General features: G+C 42.4%; 1 protein-coding gene across 2 annotated transcripts in view; it reads right to left on the bottom strand.

The window, feature by feature from the left end:
- Nucleotides 1-24762, bottom strand: part of Tex14 (testis expressed 14, intercellular bridge forming factor) — an 89616-nt gene that overhangs the window by 31941 nt on the left and 32913 nt on the right. Inside the window, exons 14-21 of one of the 2 annotated variants that reach the window (XM_042693111.1) lie at nt 21566-21669; nt 19187-19312; nt 18686-18771; nt 17014-17295; nt 14449-14549; nt 11534-11650; nt 5297-5363; nt 2864-2945 (exon numbers count right to left, since the gene is read on the bottom strand). In XM_042693111.1, the coding sequence (XP_042549045.1) occupies nt 2864-2945; nt 5297-5363; nt 11534-11650; nt 14449-14549; nt 17014-17295; nt 18686-18771; nt 19187-19312; nt 21566-21669 (965 nt within the window). The remainder of the gene's footprint in view (nt 1-2863; nt 2946-5296; nt 5364-11533; nt 11651-14448; nt 14550-17013; nt 17296-18685; nt 18772-19186; nt 19313-21565; nt 21670-24762) is intronic. The other variant, XM_042693121.1, reaches the window with a different exon arrangement.

Genomic DNA, 24762 nt, shown 5'->3' with positions numbered 1-24762 from the left:
TATAGTTATTATAATTAAGAAAATCAAGGCCCAAAGAGGGGTAAGTACATTGAATGTTTTTGTACCAAACATTTTATATCTGTTATTGTTTTATAATTTAGCTTTTGAGGTCAATGGAGTCACCTGTAGTTATATTTTTTAAAAAAAAGAGATACATTTTACCAAATTTCCTCTAATAGTAATCTTACAAGTCTAGAGAATAATATCACAACCAAGATATAAGCATGATGCAGACAACATGCAGACATGTCCACTACCACTGATGGCTTATGTTGCTTGTTTATAGTCATACCTATACCTCCTACCCGTTCCCTATAGGTCTGTCATTTTAAAGAATGTTATATAAGCAGAGTTTTCAGCTAATAACTCCATAGGATTGCTTTTTTCATGAAGCATAATTCTCTGGAGATTTATCTAGGTTGCTTTATGTACCAATAGTTCATTCCAATTTTTTTTCCGTCAGTCGTGGGGCTTGAACTCTGGGCTTGGGCACTGTCCCTGGGCTCTTCAGCTCAAAGTGAGTGCTCTACCACTTTAGCCACAGCGCCATCTGGTTTTCTAGAGGTAAGAGTCTCACGGACTTTCCTGCTCCGGCTGGCTTTGAACCGCGATGCTCAGATCTCAGCCTCCTGAGTAGCCAGGATTACAGGTGTGAGCCACTGGCGCCCGGCTCTGGTTTTGTTTTTTTTCTTAATTGCACCTTTGACTTTTTTTTTGTTGTGTTGGTTGTGGGGCCTGAACTCTGAGCATGGGCGCTGTCCCTCAGCTCTTCAGCTCAAGGCTAGCTCTCTACCACTTCCGCTTTTTCTGCTTATATGGTGCTAAGGAATCAAACCCAGGGCCTCATGCATGCAAGGCAAGCACTCCGCCATGGAGCCACCTTTCCAGCCCAGTTCATTTCATTTTTACAAGTAAGTAATATTTAGTGTATGGATGTACCAAAATGTATCTAATCATTTACATGGTTGAGGATGTGTGGTTTTCAGTTTGGGACTATTATACATTTGCTATAAAATATTCACTCATGCTGGGCATCGGTGGCTCATGCCTGTAATACTAGCTACTCAGGAGGCTGAGATCTGAGGATCACGGTTCAAAGCCAGCCTGGGCAGGAAACTCTGTGAGACTCTTATCTCCAATAAACCACTAGAAAACCGGAAGTGGTGCTGTGGCTCAAACGGTAGGGCACTTGCCTTGAGCTGAAAAGCACAGGGACAGCACCCAAACCCAGAGTTCAAGCCCCACAACCGACAAAAAAATAAAAATAAAAATAAATTCACTCACAAATAAACTTGTGGTATGTTAACAAAAGCTTTTATTTCTCTGGGATAAATGCCCAGAAGTTAGCTTACTTTAAAATTCAGTGTCAGTGTCAAGGGGCTGGGAAGGTAGCTCAGCGGTAGAGTGCATGCCTTGCAAGCATGAGGCCCTGGGTTCGATTCCTCAGCACCACATAAACAGAAAAAGCCAGAAGTGGCGCTGTGGCTTCAGTGGTAGAGCGCTAGCCTTGAGCTGAAGTGCTGAGGGACAGAACCCAGACCCAGAGTTCAGGCCCCATGACCAGCAAAAAAAAAAAAAAAAAATTCAGTGTCAATATTCTTGGTATTCTTTTTTTTTTTTTTTGCTCAAGGCTAGCCCTCTATCACTTTGAGCCACAGCTCCACTTCTGGTTTTCTAGTGGTTAATTAGAGAAAAAAGTCTCACAAACTTTCCTGCCCAGGCTGCCTTTGAATCATGATCCTCACATCTCAGCCTTCTGAGTAGCTAGGGTTATAGGTGTGAGTCACTAGTACCCAGCTTGGTGAGGATTATTATCCCTATTTTACAGGAAGGAAAAATAGAATAGAGGGGCAGGACCTATAACCAAGACCATTAGGATAGAATGTCAGAGTCTAGACCTGAATGCAAAAAATGACTACTCTTAGTTGGGCACCAGTGGCTTATGCCTCTAATCCTAGCTATTCAAGGAGGCTAAGATCTGAGGATCCAGGTTTGTTTGTTTGTTTTTTTGGGTCTGGTCATGGGGCCTGAACTCTGGGCCTGGGCGCTGTCCCTCAGCTCTTCAGCTCAAGGCTAGCACTCTACCACTTGAGCCACAGCGCCACTTCCAGCTTTTTTCTTTTTTTTGCTTATGTGGTGCTGAGGAATCGAACCCAGGGCCTCAGGCATGCAAGGCAAGCACTCTACCACTGAGCCACCTTCCCAGCCCCTGAGGATCCAGGTTTGAAGCCAGCCCAGGCAGAAAAGTTCCCGTGAGACTCTTATCTTCAATTAACCACTCAAAAGTCAGAACTAGTGCTGTAGCTCAAGTGGTAGAATGTTAGCCTTGGGCACAAAGAAGCTCAAGGACATTGCCCAGGTGCTGAGGTCAAGCCCCACAATTGGAAAAAAAAAAAAAAGACTACTCTTAGTTAAAGACTACTCTTATTAATTTTTGCTGAACAATTCCTAAAAAGTTTCAGCTGCACAAAGCTAATCTATTCGTCTATTTTTTTTTTTGAGGCGGGGATGGGGAGTTGGGGGGAGTACTAATCCTGGGGCCTCAATTTAGTGCTTGGGTACTGCCCCTGAGCTTTTGTGCTCAGGGCTAGGGTTTTACCACTTGAACCACATCTCTACTTTTGGCTTTTTGGTGGCTAATTGGAGATCAGAGTCCACTTTACCTTCCTGGCCATACTGAGATCCTCAGATCTCAACCTCCTAAGTAGCTAAGATTACAGATATGAGCCATCAGTGCCTGGCTTAAGCTAATTTTTATTAGCTTAATGCATGACTAATGCATATGAAGTCAAGCAATATATAAATATAGAGATTTTTCACCATTTAACATTTCATCTGAATCAGAAAGACAAAAAGTTCATACCTTTGTGAAGGTTGGAATTGACCCCCAGTAAAAATCTCTGAGTTTTTTTCAAGGATTTTTTTTATTTGCATCTTTTCCTCACCTGAAAAAAAATAGATAAAAATATTTTAATGAATTTTACTAATCCAGATTATTATTTTAATTCTCTAGAATCATTCTTGGTCTGGTCTAGAATGAGAAATATCTGACTATAAAGTGTTTCCTTGAGTTTGGATTGAGTGCTATAGAGGATGGCTCTATTCTAAAAGTTTATTTTCCTTGCTCAGAGGGGAGAATTATATTCTGACACTCAGAATACAATCAAGTCATTTACTGGCCTTTCAGTTAGAATGACATAGCTGTTTCTGGAGACAAATGTTTTTGTATTTTCAAAGCAAACTGACCCAGTTCCTGTCAACAGACACCAGGGGGCGATGAAACCAAGAACTGCTTGTTCACTAAAGACTCCAAAGAGAAAAGACATTCCCAGAGTACTAACTATATGCTTGGCTCTCAAAACAATCTAAAGAGAAGAAACAGAAAATGGGGTCTTCAGTACTGAAAACCTAGTTCAATTGTCTTCAGTTCTCCTTGGCATCAAGCATCTAAAGTTATTATTCCTCCCCAATTCTCAGGAAAATGCTTTTCAGATACTTAAAATAGGGCCAGCATTTTCTTTCTCATCACTGAACTGCCCTAGTTTATAGAGATGAGAACAGATAAAGCAGCCAGCCCAGATTCCAAATGCTCTGGATTCCCCGGGTCCTCAGATCCAAGTGGTCACTAGGGGCTTACCAGAACACTGTTGCCTATAGCAGATATCAAGAAACCCTGAAAACTCACCAGTAGATAGATATAGAGATTCTTCTTCCTGCAATCTTTTTTTCTTTGTCAGAGGTGGGTCTTGAACTCTGGGCCTAGGCACTGTCCCTGAGCTTTTCAGCTCAAGGCTAGTCCTCTACCACTTAAGCCACAGCACCACTTCCAGTTTTCTGGTGGTTAACTGAAGCTAAAAGTCTCATGGACTTTCCTGCAGGGGCTGTCTTTGAACCGTGATCCCCAGACCTTAGCCTCCTGAGTAGCTAGGATTACAGGTGTGAGCTACCAGTGCCCGACCTGCAATCCCTTTTTTTTTTTTCAGTAATAAATTTATAGAAGACATAAACCAAAAATAAGAGATTTTAGAGTCTGAGAAAGGAGAGTAAGGAGTTGAGATGAACTGGCTTGTCCAACATTATGCAAAACAGTGGCAAAACAGGCTTTAGAACATAGCATACATCCTACTAAACACTGTGATATCTCCTGGTATGGAGAGGGTATATATCACAGCTTTGGGTGGAAAATTGGGCAGAGAAGACCAAAAGAAGGGGATAAAGTAGAAATTCAAGGCTTTTGCATGTTCCTATGGAACTGGCCCTGGCTTTCTGACCTGCCTGTCCTACCACTTTTCCATCCTAGGCAACTTCCTCTAAAACACATACAGGGGCCAAGTTCAGACCAGACCCACAGAAAGTGATCAAGGATAGAGCTTCTGCAGGAAAAGGTAGGTGGCCCAAAACTCTGGGGACTTTTAATACATATCCTGAGAACATAACTATTCATCTAAAAGTTTGGTTTGTCTGCTGGGTTGAACCTAGAACCTTATTCGTGGCTAGGCAAACACTCTTACTCTGAACTATATCCCAAGACCTTCATTAATTTTATTTTGGGACAGGATCTCATTAATTTATCCAGGCTGGCTCTCAAATTTATAATCCTCTTGACTTAGCCTCTTAAGTAGCTGGGATTATTGGCATGCACTACCACACCCAGCTTACACTCTGATTTAAAAATACAGGGCTGCATAAATGGCAAAAGTCTATATCTGTATACTTTTTTTAAAAAAATCTGTAATAGAACCAATAGTTTGCATGTGGCATACCCATGGCTCCTAGTCCAATGTTAACTTCATATACTAGAAAGCTCCTCTTATTACATAGAAACCAAAAATTTCTAAGGGGTGGGTAATTATTATCTCTATGTTAAGATGCTAAGCAAGAAAAAGAAGATAGTGAAGCTTGGGCTGCTGAGGTGAAACTGAGCTCTAGCTTTTATTGTATCAATAACTAGTTCAATGGCTTGGGTAAATCTCTTAGATTACTCAACAAAGACATCATGTATCTGCTGTGTGCCAACAAGGAGCCTAATTCTAGGTAGAGGGTGGGGTAAATAAACAATTATTACAGTGTATGCTATAATAAAAGTGGAGATATAAACAATGCAACAAGGTAACTAAGGCTCCTGAGAAGCAGGGGTTCCTATTAATGAAAGGACATCACTGAGCTCTGTGTTCTCATCCACAAAATGAAAGGCCTAGATGAAATTATCTCCAAGAACCCTTCCAGTTGTAAATATCTGTGATCCTATAGTAAACGAAGGTAACAGATTCTCAAAGGAATCTGCTGTAGGGCTTACCATAGCCTTGAGGTTGAGAAAATGCACCTTGTATTCCTTCAAAGTCATCTTCTATGGGGCTTGAAGTCTACAAAAGAAGAGCAAAGAAAGGAGGTTCAATGGAGGCTGAAAGATCATCAAAAAGCCAAAGGAAGTCAGATGCAGGTGGCTCATATCTGTAACACTATTCAGGATGTTAAGATACTGAGGATTGTGGTTCAAAGCCAGCCAAAGCCAAAATAAAGTCTGAGACTCCATCTCCAACAGAACCAACAAGAAGCAGGGCTGGAGGCATGGTTCAAGTAGTAGAATGCCAGCTGAGCAAGCAAGCAGAGTGAGCTGCTAAAGGCCAAGAGTTCAAGGCCTAGTACTGCACAGAGAAATTGAGAGGATTCTGTTGAAAATTTTTTGTAGTACTGGGGTTTGAACTCAAGACCTTTATATTGTTAGATAGGTACTCTACCACTGAGCCATACCTCCAGCTCCATTTTTTTTGCATTGTTGGGGATAAAAATTGACCTTTTCCTGCTATAAGCTGTACCTCAGTCCTCTTGATGTCTTAAACTTAGAATCCATCATAAGATCTCTTCTGAGGTGATCTTAATAAGATCATATCTTGTTTTCCAGTACTGAGGAGTGTGGACTAAACTCAGGTCTCAAATATACTATGCAATTGTTTTACCATTTAAACCATGTCTTCTGCCCCAAGTCTTCTTATAGAAAAAGAACAAATTGGGGCTGGGAAGGTGGCTCAGTGGTAGAGCGCTTGCCTTGCATGCCTGAGGCCCTGGGTTCGATTCCTCAGCACCACATAAGCAAAAAAAAGAAAAAAGCTGGAAGTGGCACTGTGGCTCAAGTGGTAGAGCGTAAGCCTTGAGCTGAAGAGCTGAGGGACAGCGCCCAGGCCCAGAGTTCAAGCCCTATGACCGGACCCAAAAAAAAAAAAAGAACAAATTACTCCACAGACATCAGACATCTATTTGTGCTATATGTTCTCAACAAGCTTTGCCTCTACCTCCTATAGTAAGGATTAATTACATGACTTTTCTTTGCATCACTATCCTCTGCTGATTCAAATATTGTAACGAAGATGTTTTAGCTATTGGGAGCTTTATCAGAAGAGTCTAAAAATGTTGAAAGAATTGCCAAAAATGGCAGTTCCAGACTGGCCTGGAACTCATGATCCTGCCTCAGCCTCCCCAGGATTACTGGCCTGTTCCATCACACCTAACTACATGGTTCAACCATGACTAGCTCAATGCTTTTTAAGTCTTTATATTACTTTTTTTTTTCTTTTTCTCGATCATGGGGCTTGAACTCTGGGCCTGGGCACTGTCCTCAGCTCTTCAGCTCCAGGTGAGCGCTCTACCACCTGAGCCATAGCACCACTTCCAGTTGTCTGAGATCAGAGTCTCATGGACTTTCCTGCCTGGGCTCACTTTGAACCTTGATCCTCAGATCTCAGCTTCCTGAGTAGTTAGGATTACAGGCATGAGCCACCAGTGCCCAGCTTTTCTTTTCTTTTTGTTGGTTGCGGGGCCTGAGTAATATTCCTGAGCTCTTTTGCTCAAGGCTAGTGCTCTACAACTTTGAGCCATGGCTCCAATTCCAGTTTCTGAGTAGTTAATTGGAGATAAAGAGTATTCTTTTGATGTATCCTGGAATTTTTCCTGTCAGTCCAATGCTGTGATTATTCAATCCTTCCTTTCCTCTACTCTACCGTCCCTGTCAATAAGTCTTTAAAAAGGAGCAGATTAAGAGAGAGGTGGAATAGAAATTATATAGGTAATAAATTTCATCTTACACATTTCATCTTGCAAAAGCTAGTGTACTCATTTGTTGTTGAACCCTTTCCTCTAGTACTGGCCTTCCTATCACTAACACTTGGCAGAGTGGACTTAATTCCCTACATCTACAGGTCATCCATTTTCACAAATAAAGAGAGAGCATGTAAGCTGGGTGCCAGTGGCTCATGTCTGTAATCCTAGCTACTCAGGAGGCTGAGATTTGAGGATCACAATTCAAAGCCAGCCCAGGCATGTAAAGTCTGTGAGAGTCTTATCTCCAATTAACCACCAGAAAACCAGTAGTGGCTCTGTGTGGCTCAAGTGGTAGGGTGTTTGCCTTGACCTTAAGTGCTCAGGGACAGTGCTCAGGCCCAGAGTTCAAGGCCCACAACCAACAAAAAGAAAGAAAAAAAAAAAAGAAAATGGAAGGAAGGAAGGGAGGAAGGGAGGGAGGGAGGGAGGGAGGGAGGAAGGAAGGAAGGAAGGAAGGAAGGAAGGAAGGAAGGAAGGAAGGAAGGAAGGAAAGAAGGAAGGAAAGAAGTGAATCAAGCAATATGAATAAAACAATTTTGGTGGCTAGATATGTTGGCTCAAGCCTGTGATCATAGCTACTTGGAAGATAGAGATTAGGTTCAAAGCCAGCTCAAGCATGAATATTCTTTTTTTTGGTCAGTCATGGGGCTTGAACTCTGAGCCTGGGCACTGTCCCTCAGCTCTTCAGTTCAAGGCAAGCTCTCTACCACTTTGAGCCACAGCTCCACTTCCAGTTTTCTGGAGATTAATTGGAGTTAAGAGTCTCACAGACTTTTCTGCCAGGGCTGGCTTTGAATTATTATCCTCAGATCTCAGCCTCATGAGTAGCTAGGATTATAGGCATAAATCACCGGTACCTAGCGAAAATTCTTGATACTCCATTTCAACCAATGGTGAGGCACAATTGTGCTCATCTTTTATCCTAACCATAGGAGACACACAATGGCTGGATGCAGTGGCTCATGGCTGTTCCCCTGTAACATAAGGAAACATAAGTGGATCAAAGCCCAAGCCTGTCCTAACATCAGAAAAAGAAGCCCTATCTGTAAAATAACCAAGCAAGAAGAAGGTGGAGGCATAGCTCAAGTGGTAGAGTGCCTGCCCAGTAAGTATCAGTCTCTGAGTTTAATCTCCAGCACAACCAAAAAAAAAATACAAAACAAAAAACAGGCTCCAGTGGCTCACATTTGTAATCCTAGCTAGCTACTCAGGAAGTTGAAATCTGAAGATCATAGTTTGAAGCAAGCCTTGTCAGGAAAGTCCATGAGATTCTTTTTTTTTTTTTTTTTTTTGTGGATCTGGGTGCTGTCCCTTATCTCTTCTCAAGGTAACCACTCTACCATTTGAGCCACAGCACCACTTCTGGTTTTCTGGTGGTTAACTGGAGATAAGAGTCTCCTGGATGTTCCTGCCCAGGCTGGCTTTGAATCAGATCAGATCTCAGCCTCCTGAGTAGCTAGGATTACAGGTGTGAGTTACAGTCATCCTGCTCCACAAGATTCATATCTCCAATAAACTATCAAAAAGCTGAACACAGAGCTGCAGCTCAAGTGGTAAAGAACTAGCTTCGAACAAAAAAAGCTTAGGGATAGGTTCTAGGCCCCGAGTTCAAGCCCCAGGACAAGCACACATGCACGTGTGCGCGTGCGCGCGCACACACACACACACACACACACACACAAAACACAACTAAAAAAAAAACAGATCTTATGATCCTAAGGTGATAATTGGACATATAGTCAAAGGAATGTATACCTTCATAACCATGTTTATTGCATCTCTGTTCACAATGGCTTAACTATGGAATTGGCTGAGGTACCTACCCATCAACTGATGACATGGTACAGATAAACCATGGAATATTAGAAAGAAAGAAATCAGAAAGAAAGAAAATGGGGGCTGGGAATGTGGCTTAGCGGCAGAGTGCTTGCCTAGCATGCATAAAGCTCAGTACTACATACACAGAAAAAGCTGGAAGTGGCACTGTGGCTCAAGTGGCAGATTGCTAGCCTTGAGCAAAAAAGCAGCTCAGGGACAGTGCCCATGCCCTGAGTTCAAGCCCCAGAACTAGCAAAAAAAAAAAAAAAAAGAAAGAAAGAAAGAAAGAAAGAAAGAAAGAAAGGAAGGAAGGAAGGAAGGAAGGAAGGAAGGAAGAAAGAAAGGAAGGAAAGAAAGAAAATGAAATTCTGCCATTTTCAGAAAAGTGGAAGAAACTGGAGATCATCAGGTTAAATTAAATAACGTAAACTCAAAATGTCAAATACTGAATGTTTTTGTTTATTTGTGGAATCTAGACCTAAAAGATATACATATACATATATGGGACTATTTTGGAGGATGTAAGGGAGGGGGAAGAGGGAAAAAGAATGTTGGACAAGTGGGGTCCAGTGGCTCACACCTGTAATCCATCTCAGGAGGCTGAGATCTGAGGATTGCAGTTTGAAGCCAGCTGGGGCAAGAAAGTCCGTGAGACTCTTATCTACCAGAAAATTGGAAGTAGTGCTGTGGCTCAAAGTGGTAGAGCACTAACCTTGAGCAAAAAGCTCAGCAGAGGACAGAGATTAGGCCCTGAGTTCAAGCATCATGACCAACACCCCTCCCTTCCCCCAAAAAAGGCTGGAGGATGAATAATATTGAAATACACAGTGTCTGTTTGAAGATAACATAAGGAAAGTCATTGAAAGCTACTGAGATTAATCTAACTAAATCATAATATATGCATGTGTAAATTGCTATGGTAATTATACCCTGTTTACAATTAGTACATGCAAAAAATTTTAACAGAAATCAAGCTGGGTGCTGGTGGCTCATGCCTATAATCCTAACTACTCAAGAGGCTGAGATCTGAGGATCACAGTTTGAAGCCAGCCAGGGCAGGAAAGTGCAGGAAAACTCTTATGGCCAGTAAACTACTCAGATAAAGCTGGAATTAGTGCTATGGTCAATTGGTAAGAGTGTAGCCCTGAGCAAAAGCAGCTCAGAGATAATATGTAAGCCCTGAGTTCAAGCCCCAGGACCAGAACACACAAAAACAAAACAAAAAGAAATCATAGGAAAGTAAAAGACTATTGTTGGGGATGAAAACCAAAAGGAGAGAGGCAAGGCAACCAAAAAGGGTTGCACAACTAATATATGCTAATGAAAATATGTTCTGGCTGGGGTAGGAGGGGAGATGGGAAGGGATGGTAAGGGGTAACAAAGGAGGAGGCAACAATGCTTGATGAGAAATGCACTCATTACTTTGCTCATGTAATTATAACTTCTCTGTAAGGTATTTTTCACAATATAAATAAATAAATAAATAAATAAATACTTTAGCCAAGCACTGGTGGCTCATGCCTGTAATCCTAGCTACTCAGGAGGCTGAGATCTGAGAATCACAGTTCAAAGCCAGTCTGGGCAGGAAAGTTTGTGAGACACTTTTCTCCAATTAAGCACCAAAAAAAGTAGAGCTGTGGCCCAAGTAGTAGCCTTGAGGAAAGAAGTTAAGGGACAGTAACCAGGCCTTGTGTTCAAGTCCCAGATGGCACACGCGCGCGCGCGCGCGCACACACACACACACACACACACACACACACACACACACACACACACACACACACACACACACACACACACACACACACACACACAGAGCCAGGCATTAGGAGTTCATGCCTATAATCCTAGCTGATCAGTTATTTTGCTAGATTCCATTTCCAAAATAGCCAGGGCTGGAAGTGTAACTCAAGTGATAGAGTATGAGCCTAGCAATCATGAGTTCAAACCCTAGTACTGAAAAAAGAAAAAAGAAGTATGAAAATATGAAAACCAAGCCAGGCACCAGTGGCTCATGCCTGTAATCCTAGCTATTGAGGAGGCTAAGATCTGAGGATCATGGTTCAAAGCCAGCCCCAGCAAGGAAAGTCTGTGAGACTCATATCTCCAATTAACCGCCAGAAAACAAAGTAGCACTGTGGCTCAAGTGGTAGAGTGCTCGCCTTGAGCTGAAGAGCTCACAGACAGCACCCAGGCCCAGAGTTCAAGCCCCAGGACAGACAAAAAAATTGAAAACCATGGAAACTTTTTAATGCAAGGTATTTTTCTCAATAAAAATGATTTAAGCCACGTACAGTAACTCACACCTGTAATCTGAAATACTTAGGACTTAATGGTTTGAAGTCAGCCTGGACAGGAAAAATCCAGTTAACCAACAAAAAGTCAGAAGTAGAGCTGTGATAGAGGACCAGAGATAGTATCAAGACTCTTAGTTCAAACCCCAGTACTGATGTATACACACACACACACACACACACACACAGAGCCACCGTGCACAGAGTCACTGTGCGCACGCGCACACGAGAGAGAGAGAGAGAGAGAGAGAGAGAGAGAGAGAGAGAGAGAGAGAGAGAGAGGGAGAGAGAGAGAGAGATTTAAAAGGAAAATATATGATGTTTACCTGTACAGATAAGTTTTCTTGAGCAGCAGAATAAAAATATTCATGGTCTGGAGTTAAAAACTCATCTGTTATGTCCTCAGAAGATTCTGCTGAATAAGTTGACTGCACAGATAGATTCTATTAATAATGTAAGAAAATCACTTTTAATTTGCTGTTGTAAACAAATCCCTTTACAGCTTAATGTAGTGGTAACAATGGGCTTGTCTGAGACTACCCAGAGCCCATGGACAGCTCAGCTGGCTCACCTCGTCTGTCTGTGGGCCACTGCTTGCCTTTTTACAATGCAGTTGTGAACTATTGCATCTCCTTGAAGAATGGGTGGAATTTAAGCAATCTTTCTGCTCTAAAATTCTAGGAGAGAAGAGAGGCCCTAGACAACTAAAGCTGACGACCAAATTTAAATATCTTGACCTCTCAAGAGAAGACATAGCTGCATGCTAGTGTCACTGTGTACAAGAAGGATGAGGTTGCTCAGAACTTGCAAGTCCATCTCATATTATCATTGGAAGCAAAGTGGAGCAACAGAATCTTTAAAATAGCAAAGCAGGGGGCTGGGAAGGTGGCTTAGTGGTAGAGTGCTTGCCTAGCATGCATGAAGCCCTGGGTTCGATTCCTCAGTAGCACATAAACTGAAAAAGCCAGAAGTGGTTCTGTGGCTCAAGTGATAAAATGCTATCCTTGAACAAAAGAAGCTCAGGACAGCACCCAAACCCTGAGTTCTGAGTTCTAGCCCCAGGACTGGCAAAAAAAAAATAGCAATGCAACTTCAATAATAAAAATAAAATTTTTGGCCAGGTGCTAGTAGCTCATGTCTATAATCCTAGCTACTCAAGAGACTGAGATTGAGATCTGTGGACTGCGATTCGAAGTCAGCCAGGGCAGGAAAGTCTAAGACTTTTATTCCAATAAACTACTCAGAAAAAACTGGAGGGGCTGGGAAGGTGGCTCAGTGGTAAAGTGCTTGTCTCGCATGCATGAGGCCCTGGGTTGGATTCCTCAGAACCACATAAACAGAAAAAGCCGGAGATGCTGTGGCTCAAGTGGTAGAGCGCTAGCCTTGAGCTGAAGAGCTAAGGCACAAGGCCTAGGCCCACGACTAACAAAAAAAAAAAAAAAAAAGAAAAAACTGGAAGTGGCACTGTTGCTTAAGTAGTAGAGCACCAACCTTTAGAAAAAGAATCTCTGGGACAGTGCCCATGCCCTGAGGTCAATAATCATAATCATAACTATAATAAACGAATACATTTTTTTGCCAGTCGTGGGGCTTGAACTAAGGGCCTGAGCACTGTCCCTGAGCTTCTTTTTTGCTCAAGGCTAGCACTCTACTACTTGAGCCATAGCACCACTTCTGGCTTTTTCTGTGTATATGGTACTGAAGAATCAAACCCAGGGCTTCATGAATGCCAGGCAAGTACTCTACCACTAAGCCACAGTCCCAGCCCAAATGAGTACAATTTTGAGGGTACTTTATTCTTGCCACTTCCCAACCTACCTTTCTCCATCCCTTTTGTGGTTCTAGGCACACCAGCCAACTATATACAACTATTCTGACAATGTTTATTACTTACGAAAATCAGTGGACCTCTTAGAAAAATGATGCTTATTAACAAAATTTCATCTGAGTTTTAACTTTAGAAGAACATAATTAAAATATTAAGTAACAGTATTTCCTTTCCATATCTTATTTTTCTGATTATTTTACTCCATTCAGGCCCTAAGTACACATAGCCTTACCTCCAGGTATGCCTACAGATATTTTGTGGCTTATTTCATTAGACACAGCTTTTTCCATTCATCTCTCTGTGCATTTTAGAGTGCTCAGTCCTTTGTTTCTTATATCATTAAAATTGCTCAGACAACATGGCTTCCTGAGACCTTTCTCACTTAATACTGTATTGTGTCTTCAAAAGACCTTATTTTACTATTGTATTTTTATATTGTCATTCTAACTGGCATGTAAACACACATGCGTGTATATATCTACATATATGTAGATCTACTGTGCACATATATTTGTACATACACATATATACACATGAATACAGGTATGTGTGCTTTCTCACAAGTCTGGTGATCTATCACTTGAGCCACAGCTCCACTTGTGGCTTTCTGTTGACTAACTGGAAATGGACTTTCCCGCCCAGGTTGGTTTCAAATCTCAATCTTCAGATCTCAGCCTTCTGAGTAGCTAAGCTTACAGATGTGAGGGACCAGTGCCCAGTTTATATATAAGTAACACACACAAATTATATATTTATATATGTTACATATGCTATATATTTTTGTGCCGATCTTGGGGCTTGAACTCAGGACCTGGATGCTGTCCCTGAGCTTTCTGTTTTTTTTTTTTTTGGTCAGTCGTGGGGCTTGAACTCTGGGTCTGGGCGCTGTCCCTCAGCTCTTCAGCTCAAGGCGAGCGCTCTACCACTTGAGCTACAGTGCCACTTCCTGTTTTCTGGTGGTTTATTGGAGATAGGAGTCTCACGGTCTCTCCTGCCCGGGCTGGCTTTGAACGGCGATCCTCAGATCTCAGCCTCCTGAGTAGCTAGGATTACAGGCGTGAGTCACCAGCACCCGGCAGTGTCCCTGAGCTTTCTAACTCAAGGCTAGCACTCTACCATTTTCACCCACAGCACCACTTCTGGTTTTTTTTTTATGGTTAATTGGAAATATATCTCATAGACTTTCCTGCCTAGACTGACTTTGAACCATGATCCTTAGAGCTCAGCCTCCTGAGTAGCAGGCATGAGCCACTGATGCCAGCTAGTTTATATTTTTTAATGATTGTATACAGTTAGTATATCTCATGCCTATAGATACTATTTTGATGTTATGATACATAAAGACAACTCAATTCTACTTTATTAGATCCTTGGGCTCAACTTGGCTCTATCTCCAGGTCCAATATTACTTACGCTGGAAGATTTCTCAATGACCACAGATGTGCTGAAACTTGCTTGAAAAGCTCCACTATGCTTTGGCTGCTCATGTGTTCTGGAAGATGGGTGCCTGATATCTAGTGATTATAAAACAATCACAGACATGGTCATTCAATGAGATCAATAGAATGAAAAGAGAAAAAGGCAATGAGAGAAATTATGTATGCATGGTCTATAAAAGATGGACATACCCCTTATATTAAGTTCACTAGAGACAGTGGAGACTGTTAGTTAAACCTGGTCCCAAAACATAGTCCTGTCTCATTTTGCCCCTATCCCATTCAAAAAAAAAGATACTTGGTGAAGAACAGATTTTAAGTAAAAAAAAAAAAAATTTTTTTATTTAAAAAAGTTGGGCATGGGCTGGGAAGGTGGCTCAGTGGTACAGCGCTTGCCTTGCATGCATGAGGGCCTGGGTTCGATTCCTCAGCACCACATAAGCAGGAAAAAAAAAGCCAGAAGTGGCGCTGTGGCTCAAGTGGTAGAGTGCTAGCCTTGAACTGAAGAGCTGAGGGACAGTGCCCAGGCCCAGAGTTCAGGCCCACAACCGGACCCAAAAAAAAAAAAAAAAAAAAAAAGTAGGGCACCAGTGGCTCATGCCTGTAATCCTACGTACTCAGGAGGCTGAGATCTGGGGGTCACAGTTCAAAGCCAGCAGGAAATCTCTGAGACTTTTTTTTTGTCAATTGGAGGCTTGCACTCTAGGTCTGGGCACTGTCCCTCAGCTCTTCAGCTCAAGGCTAGCATTCTACCACTTGAGCCATAGCACCACTTACCATTTTCTAGTGGTTTATTGGAGATGAGTCTCATGAACTTTCCTGCCTGGCTTTGGACCTCGATCCGGATCTCAGCCTCCTGAGTTGCTAGGATTATAGGCGTGAGCCTCTGGCACTAGGCTGGGCAGTGAGACTCTTATCTCTAACTAACCACCAGAAAACGGAAGTGGCACTATGGCCCAAGTGATAGAGCGCTTGCCTTGAGCTGAAGAGCTCAGGGACAGTGCCCAGGCCCAGAGTTCAAGCCCCACAAACAACCTAAAAATAAAATAAAAAATAAAAATAAAACCCAAGATAACAGACTTTTTGTCTAAGATAAATGATAATTTTAGATATCCCTTTCATTGACTCACAAATGATAAAACAATATCCCAACTAAGTTGTAAGCAAATTACTAGGTAGAAATGCAGTCTTCAGGGGCTGGGAAGGTGGCTCAGTGGTAGAGTGCTTGCCTTGCATGCATGAGGCCCTGGGTTTGATTCCTCAGCACCACATAAACAGAAAAGGCCAGAAGTGGCACTGTGGGTCAAGTGGTAGAGCACTAGTCTTGAGCTGAAGAGCTGAGGGACAGTACCAAGGTCCAGAGTTCAAACCCCATGACCAACAACAACAACAACAAAAATGCAATCTTCAAAGTTTTTTTTTGCAGGGGGGTTTGGGAGGGCAATATTAAAAGTTTGAATTCAGTGTCATGGCTGCGAAACAGGTAGGTACTTTAGCACTGAGCCATAACTCCAGTACTTTTTGTTTTTTTACCAGTCATGGGACTTGAACTCAGGATCTGAGTTTTTCCACTCAAGGCTAGTGCGCTATCATTTTGAGCCATAGCTCTACTTCCAGTTTTCTGGTGGTTAACTGGAGATAAGAGTCTCATGAACTTTCTTGCTTGGGCTGGCTTTGAACTGTGATCTCAGCCTCCTGAGTAGCTAGGCATGAGCTGCCAGCACCTGGCTTGTGCTAGTATTTTTGAAATACAGTCTAACTTTTTGCTGGATGCATATGTGGACCTAGATCCACCTATTTTAGGCTTCTCACAGTAGCTAGGGTGACAGGCACATGTCAGTGTGCTCAGCTATGACTAATAAGGGTCTCATGAACTTTTCTACCCAAGCTGCCCTAAAACTGAAATCTCCTAGTCTCAGCATCCTAAGTAGTTAAAATTACAGCTGTGTTCCACTGGTACCTAGCTCAGTCTTTTTTGTGTGTGTGCTGGTCCAAGAGGGCTTTATCTCAGGGCTTCAGCTCTGTCCCTGAGCTGCTTTTGCTCAAGGCTAGTGTTTTGACACTTAAGTCACAGCTCCACTCAAGTCTATGAAGAGTTTTATAGACTTTCCTGCACAGACTAGCTTTGAACCTCAATCCTCGGATTTCAGCCTCCTGAGTAGTAAGGATTAGGCATGAGTCACCAGCACGTGGCCACCTGGCTCAGTCTTAAACAGTTGTTTGTTTTTTTTTTGTCAGTCATGGGGCTTGAACTCTGGGCTTGGGCACTGTCCCTCAGCTCTTCAGCTCAAGGCAGCACTCTACCACTTGAGCTACCCCGCCACTTCTGGTTTTCTAGTGGTTTACTGGAGATAAGAGTCTCACGGTCTTTCCTGCCTGGGCTGGCTTTGAACCAAGATCCTCAGATCTCAGTCTCCTGAGTAGCTAGGATTATAGTCGTGAGCCACCGGCGCCCGGCTTGTTTACATATTTTTGAGAGCTGATACACTGAAATAGAACATGATAGTGTTCAGCTACCTCAATTCCCCCAAAATGAACTTACTGGTGAAACTTTGGGTCCCACGCTGTCTGACAGGCTTGTCTCTGTCATAGTCGCTGTTGTCCATCTTGCTAAACTTGACATTTCTTCCTGGTTCATCATTTTTGCCGTGATACTCTACAACTTGCTGCCAGTCCTCATTTTCAACGCCCGAAACAGGGGGCTGTAGTAGGTAATCATGCTCATTTTCAGGCTTACTCTTGAAAGTCAAACTACTCTGAGGATGCCAAGGAAGTAATGGAAGCTGCCCCATAGCTGCTTTTTCTGCCATTTCTTTCACCTCCACTGGACACAGGAAAAATCATTTAAAGCATCACTGTTAACTTTAGAAACAAAGGCTTTCATCATGAAGAGATGTGTAATACTATTATAGCTCATATAATACCAATAGTTGCCTTTGTATAATTACATCATCCTAACTTGGCCTGTTTGTCTTAGTAAAGAGGAGAAGGGAAAACTGATGAGCAGGGGAAATAATTTCATTTAGTTATTCCAAACAGAGGCCTTTGATGCTGAATTGAAGGCAGCAACAAATGTGTTGAAGGACCCTCTTTTTTTATTTAATGAGATAAACACCATCTGGAACTTTCAGTCTGTAGCAGAAAGGGTATGTACATATATGCCTTTCCCCCAAATGTTCTATACTACTACTAGTGTCACTAATACTAAATATGTGTGTGTGTGTGTGTGTGTGTGTGTGTGTGTGTGTGTGTGTATCTTTTCGGGGGAGAGGGGGAGGGACTTAAACTCAGAACCTCAGACTCTTAGCTTTTTCACTCAAGGCTGGCATTCTACACACCTCTACTTCTGGTTTTTTTTTTTTTTCCTTTGATATTTAATTGGAGATAAGACTCTCATGGGTGTTTCCTGTCTAAGCTAGCTTTAAACAGCAATCCTCAGACCTCAGCCTCCCAAGTAGCTAGGATTACAGGTATGTACAACGGCCCCTGATTTATCCTTTTAAGTTTATAAGATAATACTGATACAAAAAGATAATGCTCACAAACTATGTGAGAGTGACCCTGCATGTTCTCCCACTTGAAGAATGCTTATTGATTAGATATCTATTATGTATTCTATTACACATGTTATATAATATGCATTTATAAAGACAATAGAAATATTTCTTGTCAAGTCTAAAAATACAAACATTTCCTTCTGCAGTTTCTAGTTAGAAGGGCATGGTTTTTAAGTTAGAATGATCTCAACCAGGCACTGGTAGCTCATACCTATAATCTTAGCTACTCCTAGCTGAGATTCTGAGGATTGCAGTTTAAAGCCAGCCAAGACAGGAAAGTCTGTAAGATACTTATCTCCAATTGAGCACCAAAAAAGCTGGAAATAGAGCTGTGGCTCAAGTGGTAGAGCACTAGCCTTGAGCACAGAAGTTCAGGGACAGTGCCCATGCCCTGAGTTCAAGCCCTAGGACCAGCACAAAAAAACAAAAACAAACAAACAAACAAAAACACAAACAACCTTAGAGAAGAAAAATATAGGAGGACTTTGTTATGGCCCTAAAGTAAGATACATGCTCTGTACTTGAGATATCAAGCAGCGTCTTAGAAGACTGCTCAGTGGTACAGCACTTAACTAGCATATATATGTCCAGTACTGCAAAACAAAACAGATGTCAACTAACTAAGTTACTTTTAACTTTGTTTTTCTTCATACTCACTTTTCCATTTTAAGTGTACTTCATCATCTTCATTATTTCTTGACTTTGCATTACAGATTTCAGAAGATCCATATTCCACATTAATCCTAAATTACAGGGTTATTTGGGAGGATGAGGTGGAAACAATGACACAAATATTAATTTGTTTCAGTGCCAGACAGAACTCTTTTTTTCTTTGTTTTTGGTCTGCTCATGGGGCCTGAACTCTGGGCCTGGGCACGGTCCCTCAGGTCTTCTGCTCAAGGCTAGCACTCTACCATTTGAGCCACAGCACCACTTCCGGCCTTTTTCTTTTTGCTTATGTGGTGCTGAGGAATCGAACCCGGGGCCTCAGGCATGCAAGGCAAGCGCTCTACCACTGAGCCAACTTCCCAGCCCCCAAAGAGAACTCTTAAACCCAGTATCATCCCCAAATTCTAGAGCTATTTCTGGAGCTGCACTGATCATGCCACCACTAGAGGGCACCAAGCCCCTCCCTGTTGAGACTGCAAGATTCCTTACCTGGTCGAGCTCTGGCAGGGGCTACATGACCCAGGAGGTCTGAATTTATGACTTGACACTGGGAAAAGTACACTATTTGGCTGTGTGACTTTGGCTCGGGCATTAGACTCCATAGAACTTTCTTGGCTGAAAAATGAAAAGATTAGGCTTAGAGGATCTCAAGTTTTTTCATTTCCAAATTCAGATTTCATGATTCTAAAAATGCACTTGGGAAATTTTCAGAAGTAGATCAAAGCCATAATTGAAATACAGTTTCGTCAGCCAGAAGCCTGTTCCAGGGAAATTCACCCTACCAGCAGTGTCATAAATCAAGGGTTCACTTAAGGCTCAGTTCCTGTCCTTCTATCAGAATTGTTATCAGGCCCACTGGTATATCCATAATAACATAATAACTAACTTTTGTCAAGACAATCATAAGATAACAGAATCCTGAAAATGCATTCTGAGACCTTCAGTTTAGTATCTCTGAGTTCAGGACCCTAACTTGTTAGATCAGTTGTCTGATTTTCAGCAAATGTCAATTTCTCTAGACTAGAATTTCTTTTTTTTTTTTTTCTTGTGTAGGTGGTACTGAGGAATTGAACCCAGGGCCTCATGCATGCAAGGCAAGCACTCTACCACTGAGCCACCTTCCCAGCCTCTGGACTAGGATTTCTTATCTGTAAAATAGTCTCCCCCCCCCCCTCTAAATATCCTACAATTATATACATTTTGCTTTATATTAAAGTAACTCTTCAAAAATGTGGCTCATGGGCTAAGAAACTGGCTTAGTGGTAGAGTGCTTGCCTAGCATGCATCAAGACCTGGGTTCGATTCTGTAGTACCACATAAACAGAAAAAAAGCCAGAAGTGATACTATGGCTCAAGTGGTAGAGTTCCAGCCTTGAGCAAAAGAAGCTCTGGGACAGTGTCCAGGCCCTGAATTCAAGCCCAACGACAGGCAAAAAAAAAAAAAAAAAAAAAAAGTGGCTCACACCTGTACTGCTAGCTACTTAGGATTCTAAGATCTAAAGATCATGGTTTGAAGACAGCCTGGGCAAGAAAGTCCATAAGACGCTTATCTCCAATTAACCAGCCAAAACCCAAAAGTAGAAGTATGACTCAGATGGTAGAGCTCCAGCCTTGAGTGAAAAGGCCAAGAGATAGTGCCCAGACTGAGTTTAAGCTCCAGTATTGGCATGGGCCCACATGCGTGCGCATGCGCACACACACGCGCGCACACACACACACACACACAGACACACATTGTATATCTATGGCACAGATATAAAATCCTCATTGTGCCGGGCACCGGTGGCTCACGCCTGTAATCCTAGCTACTCAGGAGGCTGAGATCTAAAGATCACGGTTCAAAGCCAGCCCAGGCAGGAAAGTCCGTGAAACTCTTATCTCCAATAAAACCACAGAAAACCAGAAGTGGTGCTGTAGCTCAAGTGGTAGAGCACTCACCTTGAGCTGAAGAGCTGAGGGACAGCACCCAGGCCCAGAGTTCAAGCCCCACAACCGACCAAAAAATAAAAATCCTCATTGTCCAGAATGCACTACTCCCCGGCTAGACTGAAAGCAGGGAAGACAGCTAAAATCAGCTTCTTTCAAGAGCTTTTTGGCAACAACTATCAAGAATCTTTAAAATGCTCAAAGCCTTTGACCTAGTAATTCTGCTTCTGGAAATCTATTCTGAGGACATAATCTAAAAATTTTTTTAATGTTAGTTTATAAATCACTGTGACCTTCCTTGTTCCTAACAGAATAAAGAATGCAACAGACTAAAAATTTAACATGGGAAGAAATCCAACAATTTCAAAGTAAGTTTACAGAGTTTTTTAATTAACATAAAAAATGCTTATTTATTTAATGTAAAGTGATAAATTAGGATATAAAATTGCTTACATAGGAGTGGCGCTGTAGCTCAAGTGGTAGAGCGCTCACCTTGAGTTGAAGAGCTGAGGGACAACGCCCAGGCCCAGAGTTCAAGCCCCACGACCGACAAAAAAACAAAAAACAAACAAACAAAAAAAAAAGGGGCTGGGAAGGTGGCTCAGTGGTAGAGCGCTTGCCTTGCATGCTCAAGGCCCTGGGTTCGATTCCTCAGCACCACATAAGCAAAAAGAAAAAAGCCAGAAGTGGTGCTGTGGCTCAAGTGGTAGAGCACTAGCCTTGAGCTGAAGAGCTGAGGGACAGTGCCCAGGCCCAGAGTTCAGGCCCCACGACTGGACCAAAAAAAAAAAAAAATTGCTTACATAGGTATGGTGGCACACATCTAGGATTATAATCCCAACACTCATCAGATTGAGAATGAAGATCACTAAGTGTCCTTAGGGACAGCCAACATGAGGTGTAAGACAGAGTGACAGGAAGAAATACAAAATGTTGACCTACCTACTCTTTTGGTTCCTGCTTCTTTCCAAAGTGTCCTTACTTCCTCGAGTATGTTGAAGTTGTTCATCTGTGTTCTGTTTTCCAGGACTACACAGAGTTGGCATCTTAAAAAAGAAAAAAAATAAGCATATTTCAGTGTTTTGAGAAGGGAATTCTATTCACTCTCACACTCTGTTTCAAGTCATGTCTAACCCAGAGGCTTCTTTACCCAGGAACGCTGGCCCCCAAGAGCCCAGTCCAAACAGACTGCAGTGAGCAGACAAAATAGAAACCAAGGGGTTAGGAAGTTGGCCCAGTGGTAGAGTGCTTGCCTTGCATGCATGAGGCCCTGGGTTCGATTCCTCAGCACCACATAAGCAGAAAAAAGCTGGAAATGGCACTGTGGCTCAAGTGGTAGAGCGCTAGCCTTGAGCTGAAGAGCTGAGGGACAGCGCCCAGGCCAAGTTCAGGCCCCTTGACGGACAAAAAAAAAAAAAAAAAAATCAAAGATCTTCCCTGAACCTTTTCTCCCATACTAATATGAAAGCAACAGATCTTTGTGGCAGAAGCCCTAGGCCTTGGATTCTAGCTCAAACCTTACTCAGACTAATTCAAGCGTCTCTTACTGTCACTTCCTCACCTATAAAACAGGGACAATAATACCTCTCAGTAGGGATGCTGTGAAAAAAACACAATAACTGAATGCAGCAGCTCATACTTCCAATCCTACTACTTGTGAGGATGAAATGAGGAGGAGGACTGAAATTTGTGGCCATCCTCAAATAGTTCATGAGACCCCCATACTCAACCAATAAAAAAACTGGGTGTGGTGGCATGTGCCTGTCATCCCATCTATATGAAAATTGTGAATAGGATTGTGATCTAGACCACCCTGCTAAAAAACAAGACTTTTAGCTGGGTGCTAGTGGTTCAAGTCTGTTATCCTAGCTACTCAGGAGGCTGAGATCTGAGGATAGTGGTTCGAAACCAACCCAAGCAAGAAAGTCCATGAGACTTATCTCCAATAAACTATTCAAAAAAGGTGGAAGTAGTACTGTGAACCAAATGATAGAGCACTAGCCTTGAGAAAAAGAAGCTCAGGGATAGTACCCAGGCCCAGAGTTCAAGCCTCAGGACTGTTGAGGGAGGGGGAAGGGAGAAAAAGAGGGGGAGAGAGAGAGGGACAGAGAGGGAGGGAGGGAGAGACTCTTCGCTGATCACTGGTTACTCACATCTGTAATCCTAGCTATTCAGGAGGCTGAGATCTGAGAATTGTAGTTCAAAGCTAACCCAGGCATGAAAGTCAGAAAGTGGATCTGTGGCTCAACTACTAGAGTACTAGCCTTGTGCACAAAAACTTGGAAATAGTGCCCAGGCCCTGATTTCAGGCCTTAGGACTTACACAAAAAAAACTCTTGTATCATAATCTTCCTGATAATAGCTTCCCAATTACAGATGAGCCACAGTGCCTGGGTGGGTGAGACAAATGAAACATAAAAAGGCAAACAAAAACCTCTGGAAGGAATTCTATGCCTCCATCAGAAAGAATGACATTGCCCCATTTGTTAGGAAATGGAAAAACTTGGAAAAAATTATATTAAGTGAAGTAAGCCAGGCCCAAAGAAACACAGGTCCCATGGTTTCCCTTATTTGCAATATCTAGTATATGTATGAGTCAAGCGGAAAAGGTCAGATAATGTGATGCTAGGAAAATGAACCCTTAGATATGTATTTTAATGTTTTTTTTTCTTTCATGCATGTGTTTCTAATGCATTTATAAGATTATTTCTTTGTTGCTTTGTATGTCCCTCCCCCACAGTATAACCCCCGCTTTCACTATATTTGATGTCAGTGTAACTTGTGGAGGAGATGGGGAAAAACAAGTCGTTTAAGGATTCAGGTGGACCTGTTGCAACAATAAGAAGTACAAGTTGTCATGTCAAAAACGAGCTTTACAACGTCGGTGCAGGGAGGGGGGGGGAAGGATTGGGGGGGGAGGCTGGGAAGGGATGTAAAGGGTAAACAAAGGAGGAGTCTGCAATGCTTGGTAAGAAATGTATGCATTATCTTGCCCATGTAATTGTAACCCCTCTGCACAGTATGTTCACAAATAAAATAAAATAAAAAAATAAATTAAAAAAACGTCTGGAAGTTTATGATCTTGAGCTTAAGGTTGACACTGTGTAAAATGAGAATTGATCCATGTCTTTTTTTTTTTTTTTTTTGGTCCAGTCGTGGGGCCTGAACTCTGGGCTTGGGCGCTGTCCCTCAGCTCTTCAGCTCAAGGCCAGCACTCTACCACTTGAGCCACAGCGCCACTTCTGGCTTTTTTCTTTTTTCTTCTGTGGTGCTAAGGAATCGAACCCAGGGCCTCATGCATGCAAGGCAAGCGCTCTACCACTGAGCCACCTTCCCAGCCCCTCTCTGAACTTCTTTTGTTCAAGTACAGCATTCTACCACTTAAGTCACATACTGCTTCTAGCTTTTTCTGTTTATCTGGTTCTAAGGAATCGAACCCAGGGCTTCATGTATGTTAGGCAAGCACTCTACCACAAAGCCCCATTCCCAGCCCTGTGGAAATGTTTTCTGAGTGAGGGAATGAGCAATTTCAAATGGGATTAACACCCATCCAAAAAATCTAACAAAACCATGCACTGGTGGCTCATGGCTCACGTCTGTACTCAGGAGGCTGAGACTTGAAGATCATGGTTGAAGCCAGCCCCAGTAGACAAATCTGAGAGACTTTTATCTCCTATTAATTGGTAAAAAGCTGGAAGTGGAGTTGTGGCTTAAGTGATGGAATGTCAGCCTTGAGTAAAGAGCTAATTGAAAGCATGAAGCCCTGAGTTCAAGCCCCAGTATCCAGACCCAGACCCAGACCCAGACACACACACACACACACACACACACACACACACACACATACGTATTTAATAAGTTAAACTATGTGAATCATATGGTTCAGCCTAATATAAACAAATTTACAGAGGAGTTAAAAGTAACTACCTTGAACAGGAGCTAGTGCCTCATGCCTGTTATCCTAGCTATTTAGGAGGCTAAGATCTGAGGATCAGGGTTCAAAGCCAGCCTGGGCAGAAAAGTCACCATGAGACTCTTACCTCCAATTAACTACTCAAAAACTGGAAGTGGCACTGTGGCTCAAAGTGGTAGAGCTAGCCTTGAGCAAAAGAGCTCAGGAACAGTGCCCAAGCCCTGAG

Source organism: Dipodomys spectabilis, unplaced genomic scaffold, assembly GCF_019054845.1.
Source record: "Dipodomys spectabilis isolate Male_0828 unplaced genomic scaffold, ASM1905484v1 ptg000004l, whole genome shotgun sequence".
Classification (NCBI taxonomy): Eukaryota; Metazoa; Chordata; class Mammalia; order Rodentia; family Heteromyidae; genus Dipodomys; species Dipodomys spectabilis.
The sequence above is the reverse complement of the archived record's forward strand: the minus strand, read 5'-3'. Positions and strand labels throughout refer to the sequence as shown.